Below are 27,008 nucleotides of genomic sequence, written 5' to 3'. Positions count from 1 at the left end.
ACTCTTTGCAAAACTGAGGTTTCACAATCACAGTGGGTCAGAGTCCTTTGACAGCCATTTGGAAGCCATTGATACTGTGGAGATACACAAGACAAATGTGTCCAGTGCGTACCTTATATGTGGATTAAGTGTTGCACAAACACCCGTGGCAATGATTGAAAAATATAGACCCATTTTACATTCACATTATTGTGGTGATTTTATTTTGGCACTAACATCAACATGCAGGTTAACACAACCACAGTTAGCATGTTAACATGCATGATAACACCAAACAGCAGGACTTTTGCACAAAAAGCACAGGTATGAAAATAATAGTGACTGTGAGCCAGCATGCATCAGGCTGGGACCCTAGCTCATGCACAACTGAATTCAGCCAAAATTCTGTATCATTTTAGTCGATCTGAGAAAGGGCAGTGCAGATTTATAAATGCACATGATTTAAAACTGCCCAAGTTAGCTAAGAGGCTATTTTTCACATGTTGCCACTGAAAATATTAATTGCACCTTTACCTGATGAGTCATGAAAGGCCTAATGGTTGCCACATGCTGATGTTTAGCACATGCCATTTTGCATATAAGTGGGCTGCAATATTCTCAGTACAGCTGAGTACAGCTAAGGCTGAGAGGGATGTGATTATTAGTTTTAGGGCTGTTTCATAGTCAACGCAAAGGCACGCAGACGTGAATGCTTTGGGACGCATCGAGACACATGGGCCGCCATGATGCTTGCTTCTCAAAATGTGTTGTCCATTTTTTTGATACCTGATGCAGCGACGCATGTAATACCATGCATTGCCAGCGGGGGTGATAATGCAATCGACGTACTGGAAATTAACCACTTTTTGTTATTCACAGAAGAAGCAGGTATGAAATATGGCGGGCGAGGAGGAAAAACTTTGCGAACTCGTATGGGCACACCCCCATTTATATGACAGTTCTAGTACCATCCTTATCTCTGCTGCAATTCAGAGGATGGACATACCACCTTCTAGGCCTATCCTTACGTTTTGCTTGATTTTTTGCCGCCACCGATTCAAAAGTAGCATCAGAATGCACTCCTCTTCAGTAGCCATTTTGATCTGAATATTACCCCGTATGACACCCGGAATGTAACGGTGACTCTGCTACCCCCTACTGTGCGAGAGATGTATTGCATTTCAAGTGTTGCCCGCGTTGCTTGCGTTCAATGTGTTGACTATGAAAGGAAGTGCGTTGCCTGCATCCACTGGTTGTGAGGTTATTTCACTTTCCGGTTTAACAAAATTTTAGACAAACAGACTGAAGGACAACCTGAACGACTGGCCGATATCGCCATCCTAAAGCCGTCATCCTAAAGGACGAAGACTGGTTAAGCAATCTATTATAGTTCAGGTAAAGGTAATTTGAGGTGAAAAGAGCATTTAATGTATCACTTGCTAAAGTAGTTCCTTTTGAAGACATGCTGTTTTGTGTAGGTGTAATGGGCCATTTAGCTATGTTTTCCACTGAAAAGTGGAAATACATCACAATATTCTTTTCACAGCAGACATTTGACTTGTCATAGTGACTAATAACATTTATAATCGCTTTGTTCTATTCAAGCTAGAATACTAAAACTGAAGCACTTGAATGGAACTCAGCCATCATTAATTTTGTTATTAACACTTTCTATTTTGACATCAAAATTACCGTGTTTGGAATAACAAAGGATAATTTTCAGCCTCTTGCCCACTTGACACTATTTAAATTTCATCAGTGTACAGAAAAAAAGAAAGAACATGGAGGTAGGAGTGCATAGTTTTACTATAATTCTGCTTTCAGGAAGCAGAAAAACACTTTTCAAAGAATCATGTGTGTGTTTCAAAACACCATTCACAATGACAAGAGTGGCATGTTACAACTGAAATGTGTCACCAGTCAAACAGAAGCAGAAACTACCATGGAAAGTGAAGGAAATACAGACTAAATTAAATCTTTTTTAACTTCAAATATGCCTGCTTACAGCACTCAATACTCCACCTCGGTCTTGTGGGCTCTAGTTGTAGGAAGCAGTGCTGGTAGGAAGATAGTTTTGTATGGGTCATACCATGTTAACTGAGGTACTTCTCAAAAGCAAAGCTTTTAAATGAACCAATTACTGAGTACAAGTGGTATTTAAGCACGTGCATTATTTGAAATGATTAAAACTAATGAGATTTTTGTCGTTTTCTGTCAAGTCAGTTTCACTTTAGGCTGTCCAGATGCCGACACGCCTCCCCTCTCTGGCAGTGGTTCGCTCCTCTCTCCAGCTGATCGGCCCAGGATTCCCCGGTGGCTCTGCCCGTCGTTGCCGTTGACGGCTTCAATGTTTCAACGTCTATTTAAACGGTTTTCATTTTACGGAGTCAGTGGCCGCTCGTGTCGGCAAATCGTTCCTCGCCTAGTGAACCTGTGAAGGATAATCTGGCCGGGGTATAGACTGTGTACTTGTCAAAGCCAGGGGGATCTGAACGCCAATACGAGGCCCTCACTCCATCCCCGGATTCACCTGCTACGCGGAGAGCCTCACACGGAAGACCGACATGGGGGACACGGGGAGCGAGGGCAGCAAACCTCCGAGTAACGTTAACGTTATACCCCCGCGCTGCCCCTGTGGTTTCTGGGGGTAAGGCGAAAAACCTCTCAAATGTCTTGCTTGCAAATGCTTTCTTTCTCTGCCAACAGCTAGCAGAGTTGCTAGCCACTAGCGTTAGCAGCTCAAACAGGGATGAGCTGCTTTTCTTGTTATTACCCCCTCCCCATTGTTTTGTAGCATTAGCAGCTAGCCTGACACCAGCTGGCCTCGGTAACCTTCTCGTGTAGAGGCAGAGAGCAGGGCAGGGCTGTGGAATAAGCCCTGCAGGTAATGTGACAGGTGTGACAGCGCTAATAACACGGCTAGTTTGAAAGTATGCAGTTCACAACTGAAGCAGTTGGTTACCGTTAGACATAGCACACACAGGGCAGCTGTTAAACCATAAACTGGACCTGAGTGGAAACAAGGCACTGATGGTTTTATCAGTTCAAATTAGCACTAAAACAGGATATGTGCTAAAAGAATGACCCATATCTCAACAGAGTAATATGAACACAAAATACTGTGAGGTTTTGTGACACATATTGACATGCATTTGACATGATTTTTAAGTGTCAGGCACATGCTTCTGTCACCAATCATGCCATTTTAATCTACTGAAATATACAAGCTCATAGAGCACATCTGAAGTGGTAAACATGACCTTAAACGACATATATAAAGTATTACAAATGTAAAGTTATAAATACACCCTGGTGCTTTTACACTTAGCTTACTATTTGCATTTTGGTAAAGGTTATTGTGAGCCACATTTGGTACAGAGATGCCACTTCAGAAAGGGCTTGTCCTACTATTTTTTGTACATGCTGGAGACACAATTTGATTGACTTCAGTGAATTACTGTCTTGTTTTTGTGGTTTACAGTCTATGATTGTCAGCTCAATTAGAAAGGATTGGAAGCAATGTGGCACCCAGCCAAATAGGAGTAGAATTGTTTATTTATTTCCCTACTTATATTCATATAAGCTATGGGAGTTTGCCCAGTTTGCACTCAAGTACTGAATTCACAGTTTTTATATTTTAAGAAGTGATTTGTTTAGAGGTGACAGCTCACCACAGAGAATCGTAGAAATTATCTGAAATGAGAACTATTGCAATTTCAATCACCAGATCTCATTACTAGGGACAGTATTTTTGAAGAACGCCCTGATAAATATGATGTCTATGAGCCTGTTTACACCTGGTGTTACCATGCATCTTGGGTGAACTGATCACAAGTGGACAGCTTTAAGTCCGTCTGTTCATACCTGGCATTAGAAAGTGTCTCCATATGTATCTTTAGTGACCACTTGTGATTGGCTCTCACTTCCCCGCCCTACAGTATATGCAAATTAACATGTAGCCTACATCATTTCATTCACAATCACTGGGGGACTACTGCTGCGGGAGTGTGAGCTTGGCGCCGGGGACAGTTGGTGAGAGTCCGCCTGCACACACAGTGACAGGGCTAAATGTTAGCATTGCACAGCTAATGTTACCTAGTGGTTATCATGGTTTAACCTTTCCGTGTCAATCTGAGTTTGCTGGGACTGTTGAACAGTTGCTGCTGTGTTAGCAGACCGGCCAGGTGTTTAACTGTAGTGGCCTCTCAATGCTGCGTCGAACCTGTGTAATGGCAGCAACAGAAAGTTTGCTTATCTGCTGGAGAGCTGGATAAGCAAGGGTGACAGCTGAGTAGGCGGTTCTTCAGTGTGGCCCAGGACACATCAGTGTACACACTGCTGGAAGAATATGGCCACTCCCAGACTTCCTCCAAATTTGGTCTGAGCGATTAGAGCTAGTGCTGCACGATTTTATAAAAATGTGTGATTTGAGTGGACAATATTGCGATTTATGATTGCGATTACGATTACAATATAATACATAAATGGTATCATTAGTCTTCTTGCTTGATTCAGTGTTTCCCCTACATTATATCGGGGGCACTGACCTGACCTGACAGTTATTTTATGGACAGTGTGTTAATAACCATCATCAGACTGAGCACAGTCAAATACGCTGCTTACACAGCAGCGTAGCACGGCACTGTACACACAGCAGAGCGAGCATATGTTACGTTCAGGCGTTGTCACGTAAATGACAAATTCCAGCACGCCATAGCACAACACAGCAGCATGTCAAGTGGGCCGAACCCGAGCAAAGTTGCTCAATTTTTCATTTGTTATTATATAGTTTGTTATGGAGTCTGTGATTTCCCCGTGACACTTACAAATGTTTGCGTAACTGTGCTTGGACATTGTTTTATGAGGCTCTGGTGGCTTTCAGTTGTCTCTTTGTCTTTAACGTTACACGGGTCGGCTTTCTCTCGCATGCATTCTTCCTACTTTTCTCTGTGCTGTCTCGAGTGCTGATATAAATTGGTCTTGTTGCCGCGGGACGTGGCGACTTTAACTTTTACACTTACACAGCACGTCTCTCTGTTCAACGTCGCCGTACCTGAATCCAAAGTATCGCCATGTAACAGATGTTTTTTTTTGCCACCAACTCAGCCTGTTCATGGTCGTGTTCATGCTCTTCTTCAGCGTCTGTGTTGGTCACTGCTGCACGTCGGGTGGTCACCTGACCATACGTGCTGCACACACCAGGATAGCTTGTGGGCGTGATGTCAACAAACTCCACACTACAGGAGAGGCAGTCACGTTCACAGGCACACACGTTAACATTTATTTACATTAAAGGATAACTTCGGTATTTTTCAACCTGGGCCCTATTTCCCCATGTGTATGTGTGCGTATGATTCATAGGTACAACTCGTTCTAAAACTGGTTCAGTATTGAGGGAGGCGGATGCAACCGGGAGCCGCGAAACGAGCTAAAACGGTAACGGGAGCAAATGCGTCCCGTATAAGTTTGCGCATTAAAAGTGTTTTTTTTTGCTACTGACCGGTTCAGATCGCCAGTGCTATCTCTGTAAATAGCATACTAAGCGTTTCCCTTACCTCTGGGCTGTGTGACGTCATCTCGCGAGAGCTTTGCTCCACTGTGTCTGTAGCTCTCTCTACTCGTGGGACAGCCGTTTTCTTGAGAAAGAGGTGTTTCGGGATTGGATGCCTTCTCTTCTTCGGCTTGGGAGAGAAGGCATCTTGGGAGAAGTGAGCACTGCAGACCTGATGGTCTGCAAGGCGCAGTGTCTGGACAGGAGTGTTAGCATCCATTTGTAGCACAACTAGCCACGACTTCAGCATCTCGCCGTCCGACAAAGGCAGCCTGTGAAAGCTGTACGGGGTGTTGTGTGACATCCTGTTCTTGCAATTCGGATAAGCACAAACACGAACCATTGTTTTCAATCAATGCAGTAAAACTCTCAACTGTACTCTGGGACAACCAGCGCGGCGCTCAGCATGGCTCCTCTGTTTTCTTTGGGCAACAAGCAAAGCGATCTGAACCGGTCAGTGGCGAAAAAAAGCACTTTTAATGCGCAAACTTATACGGGACGCATTTGCCCCCGTTACCGTTTTAGCTCGTTTCGCGGCTGCCGGCTGCATCCGCCTCCCTCAATACTGAACCAATTTTAAAACGAGTTGTACCTATGAATCATACGCACACATACACATGGGGAAATAGGGCCCAGGTTGAAAAATACCTTAGTTATCCTTTAAATCGCAAATCGCAGCCTTTTATGCGGTTATGTAATCGTACAGCCTGACATCGCGATTGCGATTAGATTAATCGTGCAGCACTAATTAGAACTCAAGACGCATTGAGGACACATTTGGCGCATTTACTGGAGCTGTCCACTTTTGATCCGATCACCCAAGATGCATGTTAAAACAACATGTAAACAGGGCCCGTGTCTGCACCATAACCATGGCATCTCTGTTATTTCTTACTTTATCGAATCTCAGCACTAAAAATTACACGTTTGTTTGCAAGATATTTTATTTATGCATCAAACATCTTTCACATTTACAACAGACTGTTACAACACTGAGTATTATTTGCCCCAATTTAGCAACTCTTTTGAGCAAATCCACAATTACTCAACCCATTTTAGGCAGAAGATCACAGCTGTGGAATGGACACTGGTTATTTCATTTTTTCTCATTGCTGCTCTCACTGTAATATCAGTCTGCTGGTGCTGACTTATTTTTTTGCCAGCATTTACCAAGTCACTAGTGCACAATTAGTGTTACATACCATATTTTTGAGTGTTGTTTTAGTATGTGTAACTGACATTGATGATGATGTTAAGACATTGTAATGTAAAAGATGATTTCACAATCAGAACAGCTGTCAGTCACAGTATTGCCTGAATATGAGTCTACCCTGATTATCAGATAGACCTCCCCCACTGATGATGACAAACAGGTTCACCTATGTGGTAAAGGTCAATTGGAGGTGCTTTTCACTCTGCAGGAATTTATGTGATCTATAGTAGCAAAACACAAAATGTGCGTTAGTTAGTTAATTAATCAATTAGTTGATCACCAGAAAATTAATTGGCAACAATATTTCACACTGAATAATAGTTTGAGACAAAACTGCAAAGGTCCACTGATTTCACTGAAATGTAAACCATTACTGGTTTTCTTACTCCTCTTTGGGTTTGACAAAATAACATTCTGATAAGGTAATAGGCATTTTCCCCTGAATTTGCTGACGTTGAGACCCAACAATTAATCAATCAGTCAAATAAATAATCAGCAGACTAACTAATAATGGGAATGATCGATACCAGAGGATATGAAGGTCAAGCTGAGCCTGCTCTTTCAACATTAACGATGCAGTCCTGCAGCCCCTGTCCACACATTAAGTCCAATATTTCAAAGTTTATGATCAACACTGACACTGGAAACCTGGGGGAAGTTTAAAGACATCAGAGTGTTCACTGCAAGTTGTGATCTTTCACTTAATCGCAAGATGGACAGTTGCCAAACAATGTACTTTTAATATCTCCATAACTTCCGTTTATCTGTAACGCCCCTGGAAACATGTCCATGCTCCTTTCAAGGTGATGAATTTACTAGTAATTAATCAGCACCTGGACACATTCCTATTATACAATATGGTATTGGGATAATATCTGGTTTTATTAGTTGATGGGAAGATTGGATTGTGTGACATTGAGGTTACACTAAGTATGCACTGATGGCTTCCTCCAAATTTGGGCACGATAAAAGCTGATTTTCTCTGCGGTACTGGGAGGGACCTTTGAAATAGGGCAGACCTTGCTCCCTGTTATGATTGATTCAGTGAAGAAATTTGTCCCCTGAATTAGATTCTCCTGCTTGTAGGCTTTGTTGTGAAAAGTGTGTGGGTCCTTGGATCACCCACAGGACAGGAGGACTATTAAATTATGTCATTGGGTTTGGGATGGAAAAAATGGAAATAGGTTAGAATCACCTGTGAGTTGTTTGGTATGCTCCAGACTTGTCAGCATGATGTATGACAACATTTGAAATATAAGTTCCTTCAGGTTGTTTTATAGCATCAGGACACTTCTCATTTTTACTTTTTGACTTCTACACGTCTCTTTATGCCCCAAACTTCCTTGAAGGGAGATGTTCAGGTGCACCTTTGTATGGCTGTGATTGGTGCTCTGTGCCTCATAAACCATAATTGCATCTGACATTTAGCAAGAGATGAATGCTTGTTCTTCCTTTTGTTATTTCTCCCTGAGAGCAGAAGGCTTGATTGTCTCAAAGTGATCTCTGACAGGGGAGACAAATAAAGAAGGGGAAATGATATGTTTATTCACCCTTCTTGTTCACTTTTTTCTCAACATGGCTTCAGAGAGATTCTTCCTGTGTCTCTTAATGATGATCACAAGCTGCAGAGTGCTTCTCGAAACTTAGATTGTAGCTAATTTGGCAAGCTATACTGACTGTGGCTTTGAAAATGTATCATCATAAAGCAAGATTGTTGAATGCCTTGTTTAGGTTGCCTGTTTTGGCATAGGAGATGACAGTTTTTATTTGCATATAGGATGAACCTGAACTACATCTGGGTTTAGTAATCACAAAGGCATCAGATGTAAGCCTAGTTATTACAGTCTGCTTGTGCAAGTTTCTTGTTATCAGTTGTTACATTCTCCTTGCAGGTGTGGATTGTTGGTGTTGGTCTCTGTTAGTTTAGTGCATGTGTCAGTGTAGCTCCTTGACAAGGTTGGCAAGAGCAGCTTAACTGGTACTTGTCTTAACATAGTAAATTAAACACAGTACTGTATCACTGTCATGTCCAAATGCCCTGTTTGCTAAAGACCTAGCTCCTGTGTGTTGCTACTATGGTTAGCTGCTAACTTACTCGAATGGGATTTTGGTGGAGCATTCATTTAGTGTTACATTAATTTAAAGGTTCAAATGTGACTTGATCTTCAATTTTGCCATAAAGCATTCCTGTTCATTCATACAGTACAGCATTACCAGCTAGGGCTGCAAGCAATGATTATTTTCATTGTCGATTAATCTGTTTGATGTTTTATTTGATTAGTAAATTAGTAAAATGTGTAAAAATATTAAAATAAATGCTGATCAGTGTTTACCGAAGCCCAAGATGGCATCCTCAAATGTCTTGTTTTGTCCTAAAGAAACTCACTGTCATAAAGGGTAGAGATGCACCGATCCAGCTTTCTCAGTTTCTATACCGATCCCGATGCTGTGGCTTTGAGTATCAGCCGATAACCTATACCGATCCGATACCATGGTTGACCTAAAAAGCTATATACCTTTACATGTAGAACAGAAAAAGACTAAGAGGCATCAGGCATTGATGACTACACAGTTCTTTCCTAAGATAAAACAAAACAAGATGAAACAGATTAGTGCAAAGATGAACTATTTATTTTTAACAAAAACAAAAAACAAAACAATTGTGCAACAGCAGCTGAAATAGTGTGAAATACTTCCACACAGCAGATTCTCTCCTTTGCACCATGACGTATGACATAGCTCACGTCGCAATAGATTTAAAGGGAAAGGATTGCCTCAGGTATAGGTTGCATTTTCTGACACCCGATCCATCTATTTTGATGATATTGGGGCTGATATTCGATCCAGATATCAGTTTGGTGCATCCCGAATAAAGGGAGTGAAGAAACCAGAAAATATTCACATTAAAGAAGCTTGAATCAGAGAATTTGACTATTTTTTCTTAAAAAAATTACTCACACCATCTAACTGCTGATCAGATTAGTTAGTGATTCATTTAATAGTTGACTAGTAATCAATTAATTATTGCAACTCTATTACTGGCAATGGTCTTAACACATTTAAATATATTGAAAGAAGAGTTATCTTATATTAAATGTATGTTATATTGCCAAAATATGCTTTACATCATGTTTCCTGTTTGAGGTATGCTGTGTGGGATCCATGAGAAAGAAACTGATTTCTAAAATCCATACTACTACATCACCAGCCTAATGATTTCATATTAGCACAAAAGATGTATAACACTGGAAAGTAATGAAGATTATGGTTGCCAAGGCTATAGAGAATTGCTGGATTAGTCAAGCAATTGCATTATGAATTAGTTTATTAATTAGCCCTATATTGCTATTCATAGCAAAAATGTTTTAGATTAACACGGAAGTTGCCATTTCGTATCCTTAATGGATAAGTTGAACAAGCTTCATCTGCCTTTAGAGCTTTTATTCAGGCGCCCATCAGCAAAGCAGAACTACTGGACATGTTCCAGGTGCAAATGTAGAACTGTAATGTGTAATCTGTCCTCGCTCTGTAACATAACACACAGCTGAGCCCTTCGCTGTCGCTGTTTCAGTCCCCATAGATATACCATTGTCTAATAACTAATTCAGCCATGTGCGTGGGTGACAAAATGTCTGTGAATACTGTGTATTAACAGACTCCGATCTGTGTATGAAGTTATTTTGTACGTAACTGCTCATACCAGTCATATTCAGTTGAACTTAATTCCCTCAAAACATTTATCACCCATCCAACCCTTTGCTCCTCTGTGTCACTCATCAGCTTCATCACCAAGGCGACGGAGCCCATCTTGCTGTCGGTTCCAATCAGATAGTCTTATTAGTAACAGCAGTGAGCCAGCTATGAGATAGACTGATTGTGTGCGCTCTGTTCAAACTTCACTCAGCCTAACAAGCATGCTGCAGCTTTTTTCCTGCATGTTTTTCCCCTCATCCTTTCTCACCCCTTTTAGTTCCTTAATTAATCTGTGATTTGATTGCCTCTGATTTATAAGGTTGACAACAGGATATGACTTGTTGTTTACCCGGTATCGGCTTCCTCCCTGCACATACCTCATGATGAGGTTTCTCTATCCTTATTTCTTGCTTCCTCTACTCTCTTTATACCCAAGACCACACACCAGCAGACTGACAGACAGCCCTCAGGTTGGCCGCAGCTGACCCCTACATTTAGAAATGAGGACAAAGGTGCGCAACGAAGCACCAAAAATAAATAGAATGTGACTGATAGCAGCGACCGTCACGCTCAATGCGCAGACAGTAAGGACGAGGGCTGGAGAGGAAATGAGAGGAGCCCTCCCAGAGGAAAGCTAGTGCCATCTGTTGTGATCGAGTTGTGCCACTAAAATCAGTGAGGCTTCAGTGATCAACTCTATAACAGCAATTTTATATCAAAGATCTTTCTCCACGATAGGAAGGATAAAGTGTGTGTAGACCTTTTTGTAGTTGGTACATTATGGGGGTTTGTAGTTTTCTCCATCAGTGCCTTTTGCTCACCTTCATCAGACCAGTTGAGTAGTTGGTTGTAATATCTGTGTACTTTGCCAACACAGTGAGAGAGGCCTTCAAATTTTTGTGGGAAATCAACTGTAAAGCCAACTTGTTCCACCACACTGACATTTTCAACCTCACTGCACATTGTTATGACTACAGAATCAATGTTTGTTAGTCAGATACAACTAACCATTGACCTTGATCATGACCTGTAACCTTTAAAAAGTCCAGTGTGTTGGATTTAGAGGCATCTCTTGGCAGAAATGGCATACAATATCCATAACTGTGTTTTCATTAGTTTATAATCACCTGAAAATAAGAATTGTATTTTTGTTACCGTAGAATGATACAGAGCTCGAATTTGCGATTCCTAGGGTAGCTAAGGCATGACTCTCCCTACTCTGCCTTACTCTGCCTCTGATTGGCTTACTCTGACCCTAACCTGTCTCACTCCACTTGCCTTAAATCTAACCAATCCACCAACAAAAGCAAGGGATACTAGCCAATCAGAGGGTGAGTAGGGTGCATCATGCCTTTGCTATCCTAGGAAACACATATTTGCACACTGAGTGGGTCCCCTCAATGGAGTCAGCCATGTTGTCTACAGTAACCAAGAATCAAACTCTGGCTCTAGATAGGGCCACACACATTTCTGCGTTTTCGCATCGACCACCATAGTTCCTCTACACACTTGTTACACAGGAGAAGTTCAAGTTCTGTAACCCCATCACCATATGCCACTAAATCCTACACACATTTAATTGAGTTTTATTTTCACCACTACAGATATACTGTAGGTAAAATTAACAACAGCACTTGACTTCAGTTCAGCTCATTTTAAAGCTATATTAACTTTCTGCAAGACTTTCTTTACCTGCCGGATAGCTAGTTTATTATGACTCCCTGATGCTTTACAGTTACATTTACAGTCATCATTTGTGAGCTTGTTAGCTAGAACAGTGACACTTGATGTTGAATTTTAATATTGAAAAAAAGTTTGATGTGAATATAAATGTCCTCTGTACATCTGTAATTACTGTTGGTGTTAACTGTACAATTTGGATACCAGGAGGACATGGTATGGTTCAAAAACATTTAAGTCGGGGTAAAGTAAAATCTTTATATGCTAGAAAAACATAGTTGAAAAAAACATGAAAAGACTGGGAACTATAGATTAACGAATTGTAGTGTTAGACCGTCCAGGTTTTTTTTTTTGGCATAAGCCCCGCCCCTACACTTTTTAAGAACTAGAGCTGTTGAGTTTTGTTGTTGTTTGACAATATAAATAAAAATTATCACTGTGTTGCAGACTTTGTTGATTTTTTTGGCAGGTCAGCGTCCTCTGGCTTGAATTTGAATAAAACTACTAGGTGGACACTGTAGTGCTGTAATTAAAAGAGGGTGCAGCTTTTCCATAGGTGGGCGTGGCTGTGGGCGTGTCATTCAGTGGACAAGCCCTCAGCGTCTCAGAGCAGAGAATACTGCCTTTTTTTGTCATGATTTTGAAATGTGATTTTATACACTTGGTGCCTTTTTAAATTAACAATTTTCTGTATTGTGACAAACTCATTACGCATATTTATTTTTGCTTTCCCTAGACGTTCACTTTATGAACTAAGCATACAGTTTTTTGTGTCTCCTCAAGGTCTTTATATTTAATATTCATGCATGGGTTGAAATATGCGCAGAAATGGATCTAAACAAAAGTCACATTCAAGTTGATGTAGCCTGGTGGCTCATGTGCCACTTAGACCTCGACAGCCTCATACATTGCAGCTTTGGATGCAGTGAATAATTTAATACTGTAACGGATCACAATCTTCATCTTGAATTTTTCCCTACTGGGATCCTAAATGAGAAATGAAGTCCTAGGCTTCGACTTCGGATCATGGAAACATGTTGTTGCTCTTGCTGCATGGATACCCACCAGCAAAAGGCACATTTTGTTTGTGTCCCACTCTGCATTTTTTGGACCTCTGATACACACTGTTTGATTAACAGGTGCTTTCGCTCTCTGTTTTTTTCCTCAGGTCAAGCAAAACTATGAATCTCTGCTCGAAATGTTTTGCAGGTAAGTTCTTTTTCTTCTATGTGCTTGTTTGGGCGACTGATCTTGTGTCTGACATAGACCTGTGTGGGCCAAATAAGGGGGTCCAAAAACTGTCTCCACTTCTGTAACTGTTCTGGAAAAACCTTGAGTGATGAAAAGAGAAGGTCTGAAGCTCCTTTCCCACTGGACAAAAAACTAAACACTGGACACCCACTAACATCTGGCTTTTTTGTTAAGTGGGAAAGGTTACAGTTGTTCCAATCGGCAGTAATTGAAAAAAGACACACGGGTGGAAACGCCAATTTTCGCCCATTTTTTAGCGTGACAGTTGTTAACTTTTTATTTTATATATACTTTATACTTGAACTTCTGCATTTCTTTGTCATCTCAGCCACAAATTCCATCCAATTTGTGTGTGGGACTGTTGCAAGTTGCAAACTGTGTCAGTGCACCAGAATTTCTAAATGATTTTGAGCATCACACAAAGATGTGCCTGAGCTCCCCCCTATACCACACTTGTCTGGCCTGTTGCCCATGTTATTAACCACTCCATACCCCAAAGCTGGTAGATGCATTCAAACATGTTTTATGGATGTGTACAATTGTTTTGCCATTTGACTATTTTCGTAGACATCCAGAAGAAACAGCCAGACGACGATTGTGCCCCAAAGGCCTCCTCAAGCTCCAGCAGCAGCCAAGCAGACATGTTCTGTAATGAAACAAACAGCAGCATCAGTCAGTCACTGATGTCGATGCCTAACGCATCAGAGGACCCTTCGCCAGGAGAGACGGGAGTGCCATCTCTACCTGCTCAGGACGGTAAGACAGTAGTTTATCAGTAAGAGATGAATGTTGTTAGGTTTTCTTTTCAAGTAAAATGTAGTATTATTATCTATAATGGGTTTATTATTTTGGATGAGTGCCATAGGCTATACCTGCTGGAAGGATACATTTTTGCTGCCTCTGTTTTTGAGCCTATGGGGTCTGGAACACACTTAAAGCAACAATATGCAAGAATTGGTGTTTTGGTGTGTTAGTTTACTTTTGTACTACCTCTTGCTTGGTCACTCTATCCCTACTTTTGAAATTGCATACTTTTTCTTTTTACTATCAGGTCATACTTCAACTGCCCCAACAAAATACGTACTGTTACATACAATTAGGACATACTACTTCGTCATAACATTGTGCCTTGAACTTTTGCTCATATATCTGTTACCTTGGAGATAAAACGCCATTGACCGAGCTTGCCAGAGACAGAGGTCAACCCAAAGAACTCTGCTGTTGTGACCTTCCAATGTATGTAGTTTTACCTTTTAAGTAATAACTGCATAAATTGTAGATTCTACCATAATATATTCACAACACTGAAAGTACATATCCGTGTTCTCTGCCATTATTATTTTCATAGTTATATCCTTTTGTTTTCGGTAATCCCTATTATTATTTTGTTCACTTAAACAATTCCTATTCTTATTATTACTTTCTATACCACTGGTCATCAGTCACTTGATTGGCTGTCATCCGTCACTGTGGCTTCTGAGAGCTGTCAAAATGAGCTGTCAACAAGCTGTCAAGCTGTCATCTGTTGGCGGCTCAGACGATGTGACGCATCTTCCGCTGCGCAGAGGATTGTGGGTCAGAATAGTCAAAAAAGGATGCTGTCAAAATGCGCCTGGATGCATTAAGACATCATGGTGTTTTTGGCATACTGTATTTTACATGCTATGTAATCTTTTTCTGGTATACTAAATACGATGGTATATTTTGGAATGCACAGACTCTTCTTCTCTTATTTGCTTCCTAAATCAACGTCCACTTTGGTCTCTTCACATCTGCTATGATGTCTGTACTGAGAATACCGAGCTAGCTTCTTCTTGTTTGTATTTTTTAATCTTTCAAACTCTCAGCATCCGTAGTATCAAAAAAAACAAAGTGACACCCGTACAGATGAAGCATTGAGAAAACAAAACAATAACCAGTGCCAAAAGGCCAAGCTAGCTAATGCCATGAAGCGTTACGTACTTTTCCCCAAGAGACCCTACTTGCTTAGTAAAGTTACATAGTGCAAGAACAGGTGTTTGGGAAGCGGAGTGGAAATGAAAGAGGCGCAATTCTCACTATTACAAGTCAGTGTACCATCACAATGATATCGAAGCTGTTATTTTAAGGTAAATAAAAAGTTGCATAATGTTTCTGTAAGGATGTGTCTGTATGGTCTGCGATGCTACCTACTCATATACATTGAAGTCATGTGTGCTTAATGGTCTGTTTATTTATAAGTGTGTTTTGATACACAAGCTCAAATTTTAGTGGTCACAACCAGAGTATTGTAGCTTTTAGTTCAGGGCATCTTTCTGTAGAAGACTGCTACTAGTTTCTACCAGCAGCAGCTGCAGTGCCCTGCTCTGGCTATATTTGTCCTCATGGCACAGATAAAGAGAATGATAGGAAAGGGTATCTATTCAGAAGTGAAGGTTTTAAAAGGACACCTACAATTGCCAGTTCATCGGTCACTGCTATACAGTGACAAGGTTATTTGTGGAGGCCGATCCAGGACAGGACAATGAAGTGGCTACCAAATAGATGTGTGGAACTTGTGAAACATTGTGCCCACAGCCACCTGGTTCTCGGGTACATCTGGAGCTTGTGGGTGATTTGCATAAGGACATGATTATTTCTGGTTTTTAGATTTTTAAATAGGTTGCTCATGGGACTGACTCGTAGTTCACCCACAGACCGACAAACGTATTCATTTATGTTTACTCATCAACAAGTTAAAAATCCACTTAAGTCACACATTTAAGTTTAGACTGATGCTAAAATATGTTACCAGACCTGTGAAAAATAACCGATTTTGATTAGTTGATTGACAAAAGAGGAATCTGCAACTTTTTTGATAATTGATTAACTGTTGAAGAATTTTTTCTAGCAAAAGTGGTAACAGGTCTGTGGTTCTTGCTTTTTAATTGTAAGGATTTTCTTCTTATATTTGTTATGTTACTGCAAACAGGAGATCTTGGGGATTTTAACTATTGGTTGGACAAAACAAGCCATTTAAAGACCAACTTTTAAATTATCAGGATCAGGTGGATGATATCTTTTCTTGTTCCCACCTACAGTCAGCAGTCTTGTGACTGTTTTCACTCTGCACACACGCAGACTGCTGTCTCTCCTTCACAGGCATCTATCACAGTCTCTTTAGAAAAAAGCTCACAGCATAATAAAGGATTCCACACACCTCAGTCACAGTCTTTTTTATCTTGCTACCGTGTGGAAATTGGTACTGCAGTATCCGGGCAACCACCAGAAGACTCTCCAACAGCTTCTGTCCTCTGGCTGTTCCGATTGTAAACTATGTTCCTTTCAGGGCAACCTAACACATGACCTAATCTGTCAATCAGTTGCTGTTTAACAATTTTTTACACGGTTGTTTGGCTTCCATATTTAACCTTTGTGTTTGTGTGGTGTGTAAGTGGGTAAAGTTTATTTAATATAGCCTCTTTCAAAGAGCAAGGTCACACAGTGCTTCACTGGAGTAAAATTGTTAAAAACAAGACCATAAAAACAGTTGAAAGAAACAAACTGGAAAAGTGCATTCAGTAGAGTGCAGATCTCTGCCAGGTGGCCGCTTGGCCATTCAGATTGAATACAGCCACTGTAGACAATTCTTGTAATTCCAGCAGATGCGCTGCAGCGTCTTTCAGAAGTGTCCCAGTAGCTTAAGAAAAATACCTATTTCGTCTATTTTTGATGGAATTGCAGCGGGTTCCACAGAGCAGATCGGATTCTCCTGCTTATAGTATGTGAAATATAGATATGATGTTTTTTTATGAAATTGAATGTATCCTTAATAAGTAAAACACGGTCAGAAATCTGTGATCCATGTCATTCATAACTGGAATTTAAAGGGGATTAACTTTTTCTGGAGGCTACAGCACAACAGAGTAGGAGATAACAACAAGGAACACAGTTAAAACAGACAAAAAAGAAATCATTTAGGGTAGATGCAAGAAATCAACAAAGTCAAACAGGCAAAATGCTCTGCTTCTGAAATACCTTGTTATGGTATGATGCCATGTGGAGAATACCGTGCGAAGGACAGAGCAGCTGGGCAGCCAGAATGCGGCACAGCTGCACTTGGTGGTTCCGTTACAGTCAAGATGGTGGTGAAGATAAGAAAAACGGTTGACTTATTGATCTCCTATCATGCCTCGCTTCAGAGGATCATAACATGTGAGGTATCAAATTAATCTGCAGATGCTGTGGTTCAGAACAAGACCAGACGTTTCTATGGATGTTTCTGAGTCATGCTGGAGGCCAAAATGTAGTGTGCAACAGACTAAGCAAGGCTTGGTGCTTTTAGCTGAGCTGATTCATGGGAAACTTGTGGCCCCCACCAGCCGGCTAACATAGGTGAGATGATGGTATAAAACAGTCATTAAAAAAGGTTGTTCAACAATTGTGAATCACTGCAACCACAAGAAGTCCTTGAGCATATAGTCATAAATGTGCTTGCAAAATATTAGGATGATTGGTCCAGTAGTATGCCTGGGGTCCGTTTCACAAAGCAGGTTTAGTGAAAACTCTGAGTCTGTTAACCCTGAAATGAGGGAAACTCTGGGTTTTCCTTTTCAGAAAGGGAGGTAACTTAAACCAGAGAAAGCGGAGTAACTCCAGCCCGTTTCAGAAAGAGAGGTAACTGAAGCTCGGTGTCAGTTCCCAGCAAGCATTTTTTGGTTTAAAAAATGTCTAATAGCCGTCTACATGAAGACCTGACGTCTAGGCTAAATCACGGCTGAATTTGGGCTGTCAGTGAGAATTTGGAAGACGTCTAACCATAGCCAAAGTATAGACGTCGTCAATTATACGGCTATGTAGAGACCATGTCCAAAAAATGGAAATAAACATATTTTAATTACTGTTGACTCTCCATATGTGATTGAATATCATACCGCACGCCATCTGCAATGGCGAAAATTACATTTAATCAATTTCAAAATTCAATCGGCTAGATTTGGGTTATATGTAGCTAGACTAAATCGGAGCTAAATATAGCCAATACGTTTAAATCACGACTATTGCTTGCTGGGTTACTATGGCAACTGACTCTGTGAACCTAACCTGGTCGGGAGCAGGTTTTCTTCAATGAACCTCAAGTTTCTAGCTGTCTCCTCCCTCTTACGCCACACACGCAGTGTGATTCATTCATTCATTCATTCGTTTAGTGTCGTGTGGGTTTCAGCGAGTTTGATCATCTGTCCTCAAGGTAAAGTTGGATCCTAAAGTGTGTTTTTCTCCCACGCCGACTCCCATTCCTTCGCTGCTGCAGCCGTGTTACTCTTCTTCCTGAAAACAGCTTCAAATTCGCTGTATGAGCGCATTAAAATATCTAACTCCAGAGGAGTAAAAAAATGCAGACCTTTTCTTGTCGCTTGTTGCCATGGTGAATCGTGGTATCGGGGCTCCATTGATGATGGCTTTTTAAAGTCGTGGTGCACGCGCTTAACTCAGAGTGAACAAACTCTGTGTTGATTGAACCGATTGAAATCACCTGTTCTGAAACCCGTAACCCAGAGTTTCCCATCTCAGAGTTACTCAACTCAGAGTTCAGGGTTAGGCTCAGAGTTTGTTGAACCTCCTTTCTGAAACGGACCCCTGATCAGCTGCAGACTCACAAATACTCAAACACACACAACCAAATGCATGATCCCCTCTAGGCTTACATCTGGCAGAGATATCAATAAAACATAAGAAACAAAGTTAAAACACACAAAATTTACAAACACTAGACAGGATGAGGCAAGTCAAAGGCCAGTTTGAACAAGCCAGTCTTTAGCAACAGAGATCACAGGTCGTATGTCTGTGAGAAGTGTGTTCCATGGTGTCGGAGCCACCACTGCAAAGACATGATCAATATATGTGTGCAAGTGTGAATATCAGGACTGTTGGACCGTTGGCAATTGTATTGTCTATTTATAGGGGATTTATTGTTGAATGATTTATTTGTCTGTTCTCTGTCAATATAGCCAGAAGACATTTGATTTTGTTTTACACTTGTCTTAGAGAAATTACAACAGAGCCTCACAAGTAAGAAACCAGTGTCCTTATGTCCTCTCTTTTCTTCCCCTTTCTTTTTATATCTTTTCTTTCTCTTCCTTTTTTCTCACTGTATCTCTCTTTCAGAAGTATCCAGCACAGACACAGTCTTCAGTTCACTCTCCACTCCCACAAAACGCTCCTTTGAGTCAGGTAAGCCTCAGCACTACCATTACAATGTCCGTTATTGTGTTTTGCACCATGTGCTTGTCATGTCCACTTAAACTATTGGAGCGGGGGAGCCATTAGCATCAACTTCACCGGATTGATCCAAAATAGCCAGGTTAATTGTTCTTCCAGTGGAAAGAGCAGAGGGAAGGATATTGGGGACGCAGTAGAGTGTGTCTGCAAAAGGGTGCAAATGTAAAGGCAATCAAGTGCTTACTTGTGCAAATGCTGGCTACAAATAAATATATACATATGCATTAGTTGCACAGAATGATAAAAACAGACAAAGGATTAAGATTCAAAATTGTAAAGGTGACATAGATCATCATAACCAGAAGGTCCTGTGTTTAAATCTACAAATTTAAGAAACAAATCTGTATTATTTAAGAGACAACAGGTCACAATGATGCACGTCTTACAGAACTAAAACATGGAGCACACAGGAGCCAGTGTACACTGGAGCATTAGCAGCAATGATTGAAATAAATTTAACAAGGTTTAGAAGACTGCAGGCTGCCTTCTAGTGTAGATTTCCCTCTGTTGTGCCTTCATCCTGAGGTGACACAACCTGCTGCACTCACACGTGTGAAATCTCACACATGACTTAAGACGACTGCGGAGCAGGCAAGGCTCAGCAGTGGTGTGTGAACATGTTGATCCCTCGTCTAATGCAGCGGGATCATGTAAGCACACCCATGCACACGCAACATCATTTAAACCTTGTGCTGTGACTGAGCTGACGTTTCACTTTTTACTGTCTCTAAATGTGTTTTAGTGTAAAGCCTGGATATGCTTTTGTGCAACCTATTATACTCCTAAATCAGTTCTTAGTTTAAATGTCTCAGATCTTTTTTTTTTTTTTGACATGAAAAAATAATTAAATAACTTGCTAGTTGTTGACATTTCAGCCAGTGTAAATTGGTCACAGAGATTTACCAGGATAACAAAAGGCACAATTTTTCAAAGAAAAAAACCCACAATATGTACTTGCACATGTACAGACACGCATGCTCTCGCACATATAGGGATCGATGAGCCAGGCTAGGGGGATCTGGCTGCTCAGCTTGGCCTAGTTCTCAGAGATTTATTGAGCGCTGATCAGCATTTGGCTGGGGCAGGGGAAAAAGTCTGCAGGATTGATGAGAAAAGCTGAGTTGAAATTCCAGCCGGACAGTGGAACTGGCTACATGCTCTACCTGTCTCCAGGTGCTGAGTTAAACGTAATCTAATGCAGGAGAATCATTAATCTGCAAAGCACCTTTTTTATTTAACGCAAAAAGCTGTTTTTGTTCCAGCATCCTATCATCTGTTACCCCCCCGTTTATATTAAATAGAAGTTGTTGTAGAGCTTATTATTGGAGGTCCTAAGTTTTCTCTTGAAATTCTAGTCAAAGCAGCTCTCCTAGTTACACAGGGGATTAATGCTTTTTGGATTCTTATCTGGGTAGGGGGATTATAAAATGTGGAGAAGGTTTAGCTGTAAGTTTATTGGTAGATTGATTATTTAAATCCATTTCTTGAACGTCGATTAACCTTAAAATGCTTTTGTATCTGTCCACAGCAGAAAACAGATCTCTTCATAGCTGCCTAATACTTTGTATCTGACAAGCTTATTTGGTTCTGTAATGCTGCCACGTGATGATGCTAGAAAGACTTTTTATTTTGCTGACAATATTTGAAATGTAGAATGAAAATTTTGGAGATACAGGAGTGCAGACATTTGGTCCAAGATACATATTTTTAATCATAATTATTCAAACCAAATTCAGAAGATTACCCTAAGTTGAACAGTGGAGTATAAACAGATTGATTAAAGATGTGTTATTGCATTTTATAGACAAGTTTTTATCCAATAGAACATGTTTAAAGTTGTGTGAGGCCTGCTGTTGAGCTGTCAACGTTTTACTATTCATTTTGCATTTGACTCCACACTTTCAGTCAGTACAGCATGAACAGTACATCCAGAAACTTCTACTGTACATGTTCTTACCTTTATTAAAAGTACAAAAATGTTTAAAAGAAAAAAATATTTGTGGTATTGGAGCACAGCTGACAGCCTTGTTTTCTCTTTGTCTTTGCTAATATGTGTCTCCAGCCTCGGAGTCAGAAAGCGACGTTTCACCCGAGAAGCGAGCACGAGTGGCTGAGGTGGCAGAGGGTGAGGAGTCTTCATCGTCATCTTTGTCTGCTTCATCATCATCCTCGTCTCGCAGCGGCTCCAAACAGCGGAGCCGCAAACGTTGCCATCGCTGCCAAACCAAACTGGAGCTGGTACAGCAAGAGCTGGGCTCCTGTCGCTGTGGTACGATAACACAACTCTACACGCATAAACATACACTGGAACACATACTATGACCCAGTGGTTCCCAACTGGTGGGTCGTGGGTCCATTCTGAATGGACCGGAAGTGTTTGTAAAGAAGTACAGTTAATTTCCCGCACTGAGCATTCATTTTGAAGTGCCGTTTCCTGCTGTAGAGCGAGAGGAAAAATGGACAGCTACTAAACGGAGACCGCAAACTAGCTCGACTGCATTGCGTCATTGTATGACTCTGACTATATTAAACTGTGTGGACCTTGAGCTAATGACTGGACCCTGTGACTGGACCAGTTGGGAACCACTGCTTTAACCCATGACCAGATACCTGTACATGCACAGGCCCACTCACACACAGTAGCGTGCACATTAAAGCAGCAAGCTCACCTGCAGGCATACGTCTAATGTACACGTGGACAGTGTTTGTGTAAATACTCTTATTGCCAAAGAGAGGAGGCAAAAGTTTTGCACTCCAGCTTTAAGTAATGGTAACTATTATTAAAGACCTCAGCTTTGTGTCTTGCATGTGCATGAGGTGATAAATGACTGCTGAATCATTGATATTGGCCTTCTTAATACATAAATGCATGTTGGGTCAGTGAAGTTGGTCATGGTTTTGCGAATTTTACATCGAGCGCAGTGAAATGCATCTTCTACCTGAGCATGTGTTTATGTGTTGACGGAAATGTCGATGACCAGAGTGCCTTTGCTAGCCTTGGGGGAACCATTACAGAAAGCCTGAATGTTTCACATTGCACATAAAACATAAGCCAATTACCACAAACACTAATGCAGTTTAAAGCAATACTTGGCTTGCTAATCAACTTGTTTGCATACAAATTAAAGTACTTAAAAAGTCACAGCTCCTCACTGCTTAAAGACCATCTGCTTAAACCCACGCAATAATTTCTAAATTGGAAATTGACTTGCCTGTTTTTTCCCACCAGGCACTACTTAATGCATGGGCCATCCATCCTTAATAGTCCAACGGTTACTATGAAAACATGCTTTTTACAGACTGAAGGGGAAATGGTGGCAATTATAGTGATTTCTGACTATTGCTATAATTGCAGATTACTTTGCTAATGGTTCTGCAGAATGTTTCACAGTGTAAGCCAAGAAGGTCTGATAATGAGTTGAAAGCATGAACGCTTTTCAGATAGTAAATGGGGGAGAAAATATAGCTCCAGCGGAGTATCTGATCCAGTGTTGTCACACTCGGTAGACTTCTGCTGTTACACAGTGACTATAATATTCATCTGACTAGGTGTTAGGGTGGCACGGAGTGAAGGCACAGGAACTTAAAAAGCTAATTAGATCATACAGGTTCTCTTCTGAGATCAAAGAGAAGCAGGAATTTATTCCTGCCTGCCACTTTTCCTTGTGTTTCACTTTGCAAGCAATGGTCCCTAAAATTAGAGAAATACCACAATACATTTAACCAGTAACCTTCGTTACAGATCTGGCTCTTGTATGTAAAAATAATGAATCATCCAGTCACACTTACTTTTTAATGCGACAATGGCCGCAATCCATTTGGCCTTGCCAGCATGTTGCACGTTGTGCAGCGGCAGTGATGGGAAAAAAATTAATAGCATAATTAGCCTATTAATTAATGTCTTTGCTACAATAAGTGGTTATGTGTAAATGATTTCTGCACAATGTGTGATTGAGTGTGTGTGTGTTTCAGCTACTCTCCTGAAATAGCCTTTTTTTCAGTTTTACCTCAGGTAAAATAAATTTTTGGATTTTATGCAATAAAAACTTTGAAAACTTGAAACTTAGTGAACACACATGGATATTGCCCAGACGCATTTTGAAATCACAAAATGTCCTCCCAGCTCGTTGATGTTTTAAATCTCAGCTCCATTCACAGCTCAAAGTGTCAGCAGTGAGCTTGGTGGAACATTTTTTGTTACGGGGTGTTTAATGGGGGAATAACAAAATTGTGGTCTTCTATAACAAACTTTTAAAAAGTAGTGTGGTAAAAGAGTCCAAAATATCTTGCTTATAATGAGTTGGTGCAGTTTAATTTGGGACAAATGGTGTCGTCGTAACATACACAGATTTTCAGGCAGTTAAAAATGAATGTCTTGCTGTTGCTGTTTTGCTGTAAAATAGAGTGATATGTACATGCTATTGTACGTAGCATGAAGCATCTTAATGAGCTTTAAATTTGTACAACGTCATCAAGCCATTTTATTTTTTATTTTTATAACACTAAGAAAGTAGTGTGGATTACCACTGTTGCCCCCCCTGGATTTGGACAGTGTCTCGCAGCCCATCCCTTTATAGAACCTCAAATGCTACAAAACACTCTCCCTTCCACTCCATTCGTGTGTGCTGTAATCGCATAGGTTTTAATTGCATAGCAACCAGCTGTCAAACTGGGCCTTTAATCACCGCTCATTGAATGCCAGCAGTGTTATTATGTGTATTAATGAATGAATTTAAGACGATGAGAGCTAACGAGCTTCTCTGAGCTTAACGAGCCTCCTACAGTGGCAGGGCCTTTTGTTGAGAGTGCTACAGTACAGACAGAGAGTCAATGAGAGAGATGAGGGTTGTCTGCCTTTGTTGAATAGAGTCAAAAGAGGAAGCTATCAACTAGAATGTCTTCTCTGCTAACAAGACGTTTCACAAAGACACGGTCGCAGAGCAGTAAATCTTATCTGCCCATAGCCATTTAAAAAGGGAGTGTATCTCAACCTGTTTTGGCATCTACAGTGTTGCTTTTTTACTTTTTGTATAAAGTGTAGTGGTTTCAAATGTTTTCACATAATAGGCTTTTATTTAGAGATGCATGCCTTTACATAACTTTTAAATTCAGGTTCTGAGTTTTAAGTGCAGCCACGGTAATTTGTAACTGTACTGTACATTTGCTGAGGTTGGCAAAATTAACCGCTCTCCCTCTCATGCACCCCCACCCTTCACCCCACCCTCCAGGTTATGTCTTCTGTATGCTCCACCGGCTCCCAGAGCAACACGAGTGTCTGTTCGACCACCTGGGCCGTGGCCGCCAGGAGGCCGTCCTAAAGATGGTAAAGCTCGACCGCAAGGTGGGCCGCTCATGCCAGCGCATCGGAGAAGAGTGCTCCTGAGCGTGCCGGGGGCTCAGAAGAATCTCGGTGTTCAGACGGTGTCTTAGCACCAACAGGGATTTGATTTTTTTTTTCTTTTTTCCTCTCGTTTTGTTTTTCAAGACTTTTGCAGGTTTTTTGGATACAAACCTTCACCCACTTTTCTTTTAAATTATACTCGCTCTTTTTAAATCCCATATCTTGGTTACTTTCTGCTTCTGTTGGCTTGATCATATCCCTGCTGCTAAGATGCCTTTTGGAAAAATCCAAACCCAGGAATGACAGAACAGTAAAGAGCAAAGGAAATATAGAGTTTCTTCACTTTTTTTGCGAGCTCCTGACCACACAAGTGTGAGCGAAGTAAGAACGAATTTAAGGACAAGACGAGAAGAAATAACATGCTTTATACAAATGTTTGTCCTGGAAGCCAGTTTAAGACTATACTCTTTACCTCAAAAAAATAAAAAAACAAAACAAAAACAAAGAATGACAAGAGAAGGAGGAGAACAGGACGGTTACCCTTTGTGTACACTTCTGCTTTGGCGCTGTTTGTAGACTGTGCTCTTTACCTCAAAATCAGACAGAGCTGCTTTGTACTCTGCGCCAAGCATGGACTTTGTGAAGCAAACCGAGCAAGCCAGCCTCAGTTAAAGTCAGTGTCTTACCCCCTGGCCGTCCACTACCCCTAATCCTAAACTTTTAGAAACACCTGTTAATCACCCACCTCAGGTTATCAGGATATCAAAGCCCAATCTTCACCGCTCCCCTCACCGACTCACATCCTTCTCTCTTCCTCTAAAGGACACCTTTTTACTCCTTTGTTTTATTCCGAAGGTGTCTCGGCTCAGTCCAGGAGGCCATTATAATGAAACTGGGGGGTGATACTGTAAGTCCAAATTCAGAACTTGCAGTGTGAGCCGGACTTAAACACATTATGCCGTGTGAATGAGCTGGCTGTTCTTGGATTGCACACGGATCTGTCTCCAACGCTGGAATGTGACTGATCAAGACGTAAATTTGTCGCAGATTTTCTCTGTCTTCCTCTTTTCGTCTCGGTCGTCATCTCCTTATTCCCCACAGCCCCTACGACATGAAGACCATGTCCTCTCCACACGTGTGTTTTATAGCAACATGTGGATTACGCGTGCTGGTGTACAAACTTCAGGAAGACAACATTTACAGGACATGACGTACATGGAAGTGAGTGTACGATTTATGACTCTGCCTGAAATGTCTGCATTGTACACGTCCTCACACCTCTGTACTTTTACAAATGCACACACTCTCTGTCACACTTTTGTGTTGTTTCATGTGCTCAGCTTTTGTTCACACTGAGCACATGCAGGCAAGATCGAAACATTGCCGTATGATTTGAGTTTGGACTGAAGCTGAGATGGCAGAAGAGCGTTACTCAGAGGTTCCTGTTTGAGATGGGTGACAGTTGTTACAGTTCAGGTTTTTGTCTTTGGCCTTCATTTCAGTTATCCACATTTTAAAGGTGATGTGAAGCAAGGTTTTCAGTACTTTAATCTCCTTCCTTCCTTTAATACCCATGTTTTCATTTCCAGCTAGCATGATGAGCTCACATGCGTTTCCCTCCTCCTGCCTTTCACTTTCCTTTTCTCATCTTTCCCCTTATTGATTGCTCTGTTTTTCCTTATTTCACCCTCTTTGTCTCCCCCCTCCCTCGCTCTTTCTTGCTGTAGAGGAGGAGGGAGGTGGCGGCTGGGGTGAGCAGAGTGCTGAAAGTTAAAATCAGCAAATAATTACTTTTCAAACGTTTTCCTGGTGGACTGTGGAAGGAATGAACAGAAAATGCATAATGAATGAATATTCTGTATCTTAAAGAAAAACTTATTTAACCCCTTTTTGCTTTTCACTTACACTTTAGTGTAGAGCTGCTTTTTTTTGGTTGTAATGTGGTTATAAAATGGGAAGATGAACGTGGAAAATTCTATATTTTTGTTTCCATTGCTTTACTTTATGCTTCACCTTTCCAACTTTTTCTTTTACTGAGAAAGAATAAACTGGATTAGACAAAG

The 27,008-nt window shown here is 41.0% G+C and overlaps 1 protein-coding gene across 2 annotated transcripts; it reads left to right on the top strand.

Annotated features, from left to right (window-relative positions):
- Positions 1-2,235: 2,235 nt before the first annotated feature.
- Positions 2,236-27,008, top strand: LOC126389932 (AN1-type zinc finger protein 3-like). 2 transcript variants are annotated; one of them, XM_050043927.1, is made up of 6 exons: positions 2,236-2,626; positions 13,285-13,325; positions 13,935-14,123; positions 19,494-19,556; positions 21,667-21,873; positions 24,833-27,008. In XM_050043927.1, the coding sequence occupies exons 1-6, from the start codon at positions 2,544-2,546 to the stop codon at positions 24,985-24,987; spliced, it is 738 nt and encodes a 245-aa protein (XP_049899884.1). In that variant the 5' UTR covers positions 2,236-2,543; the 3' UTR covers positions 24,988-27,008. The 2 variants fall into 2 exon arrangements, with proteins under 2 accessions (XP_049899884.1, XP_049899873.1); XM_050043916.1 differs by having other exon boundaries at positions 2,239-2,626; positions 19,491-19,556.

Source organism: Epinephelus moara, chromosome 1 (assembly GCF_006386435.1).
Source record: "Epinephelus moara isolate mb chromosome 1, YSFRI_EMoa_1.0, whole genome shotgun sequence".
In the NCBI taxonomy this organism is placed as follows: domain Eukaryota; kingdom Metazoa; phylum Chordata; class Actinopteri; order Perciformes; family Serranidae; genus Epinephelus; species Epinephelus moara.
The sequence above is the reverse complement of the archived record's forward strand: the minus strand, read 5'-3'. Positions and strand labels throughout refer to the sequence as shown.

Excerpts from the sequence above, each read along its gene's own strand:
- LOC126389932 (XM_050043916.1), top strand. The coding sequence starts at position 2,544 with ATGGGGGACACGGGGAGCGAGGGCAGCAAACCTCCGAGTAACGTTAAC. Across the intron at positions 19,557-21,666 it reads AAAACGCTCCTTTGAGTCAG|CCTCGGAGTCAGAAAGCGAC; the intron begins GTAAGCCTCAGC and ends ATGTGTCTCCAG. Across the intron at positions 21,874-24,832 it reads GCTGGGCTCCTGTCGCTGTG|GTTATGTCTTCTGTATGCTC; the intron begins GTACGATAACAC and ends CCCACCCTCCAG.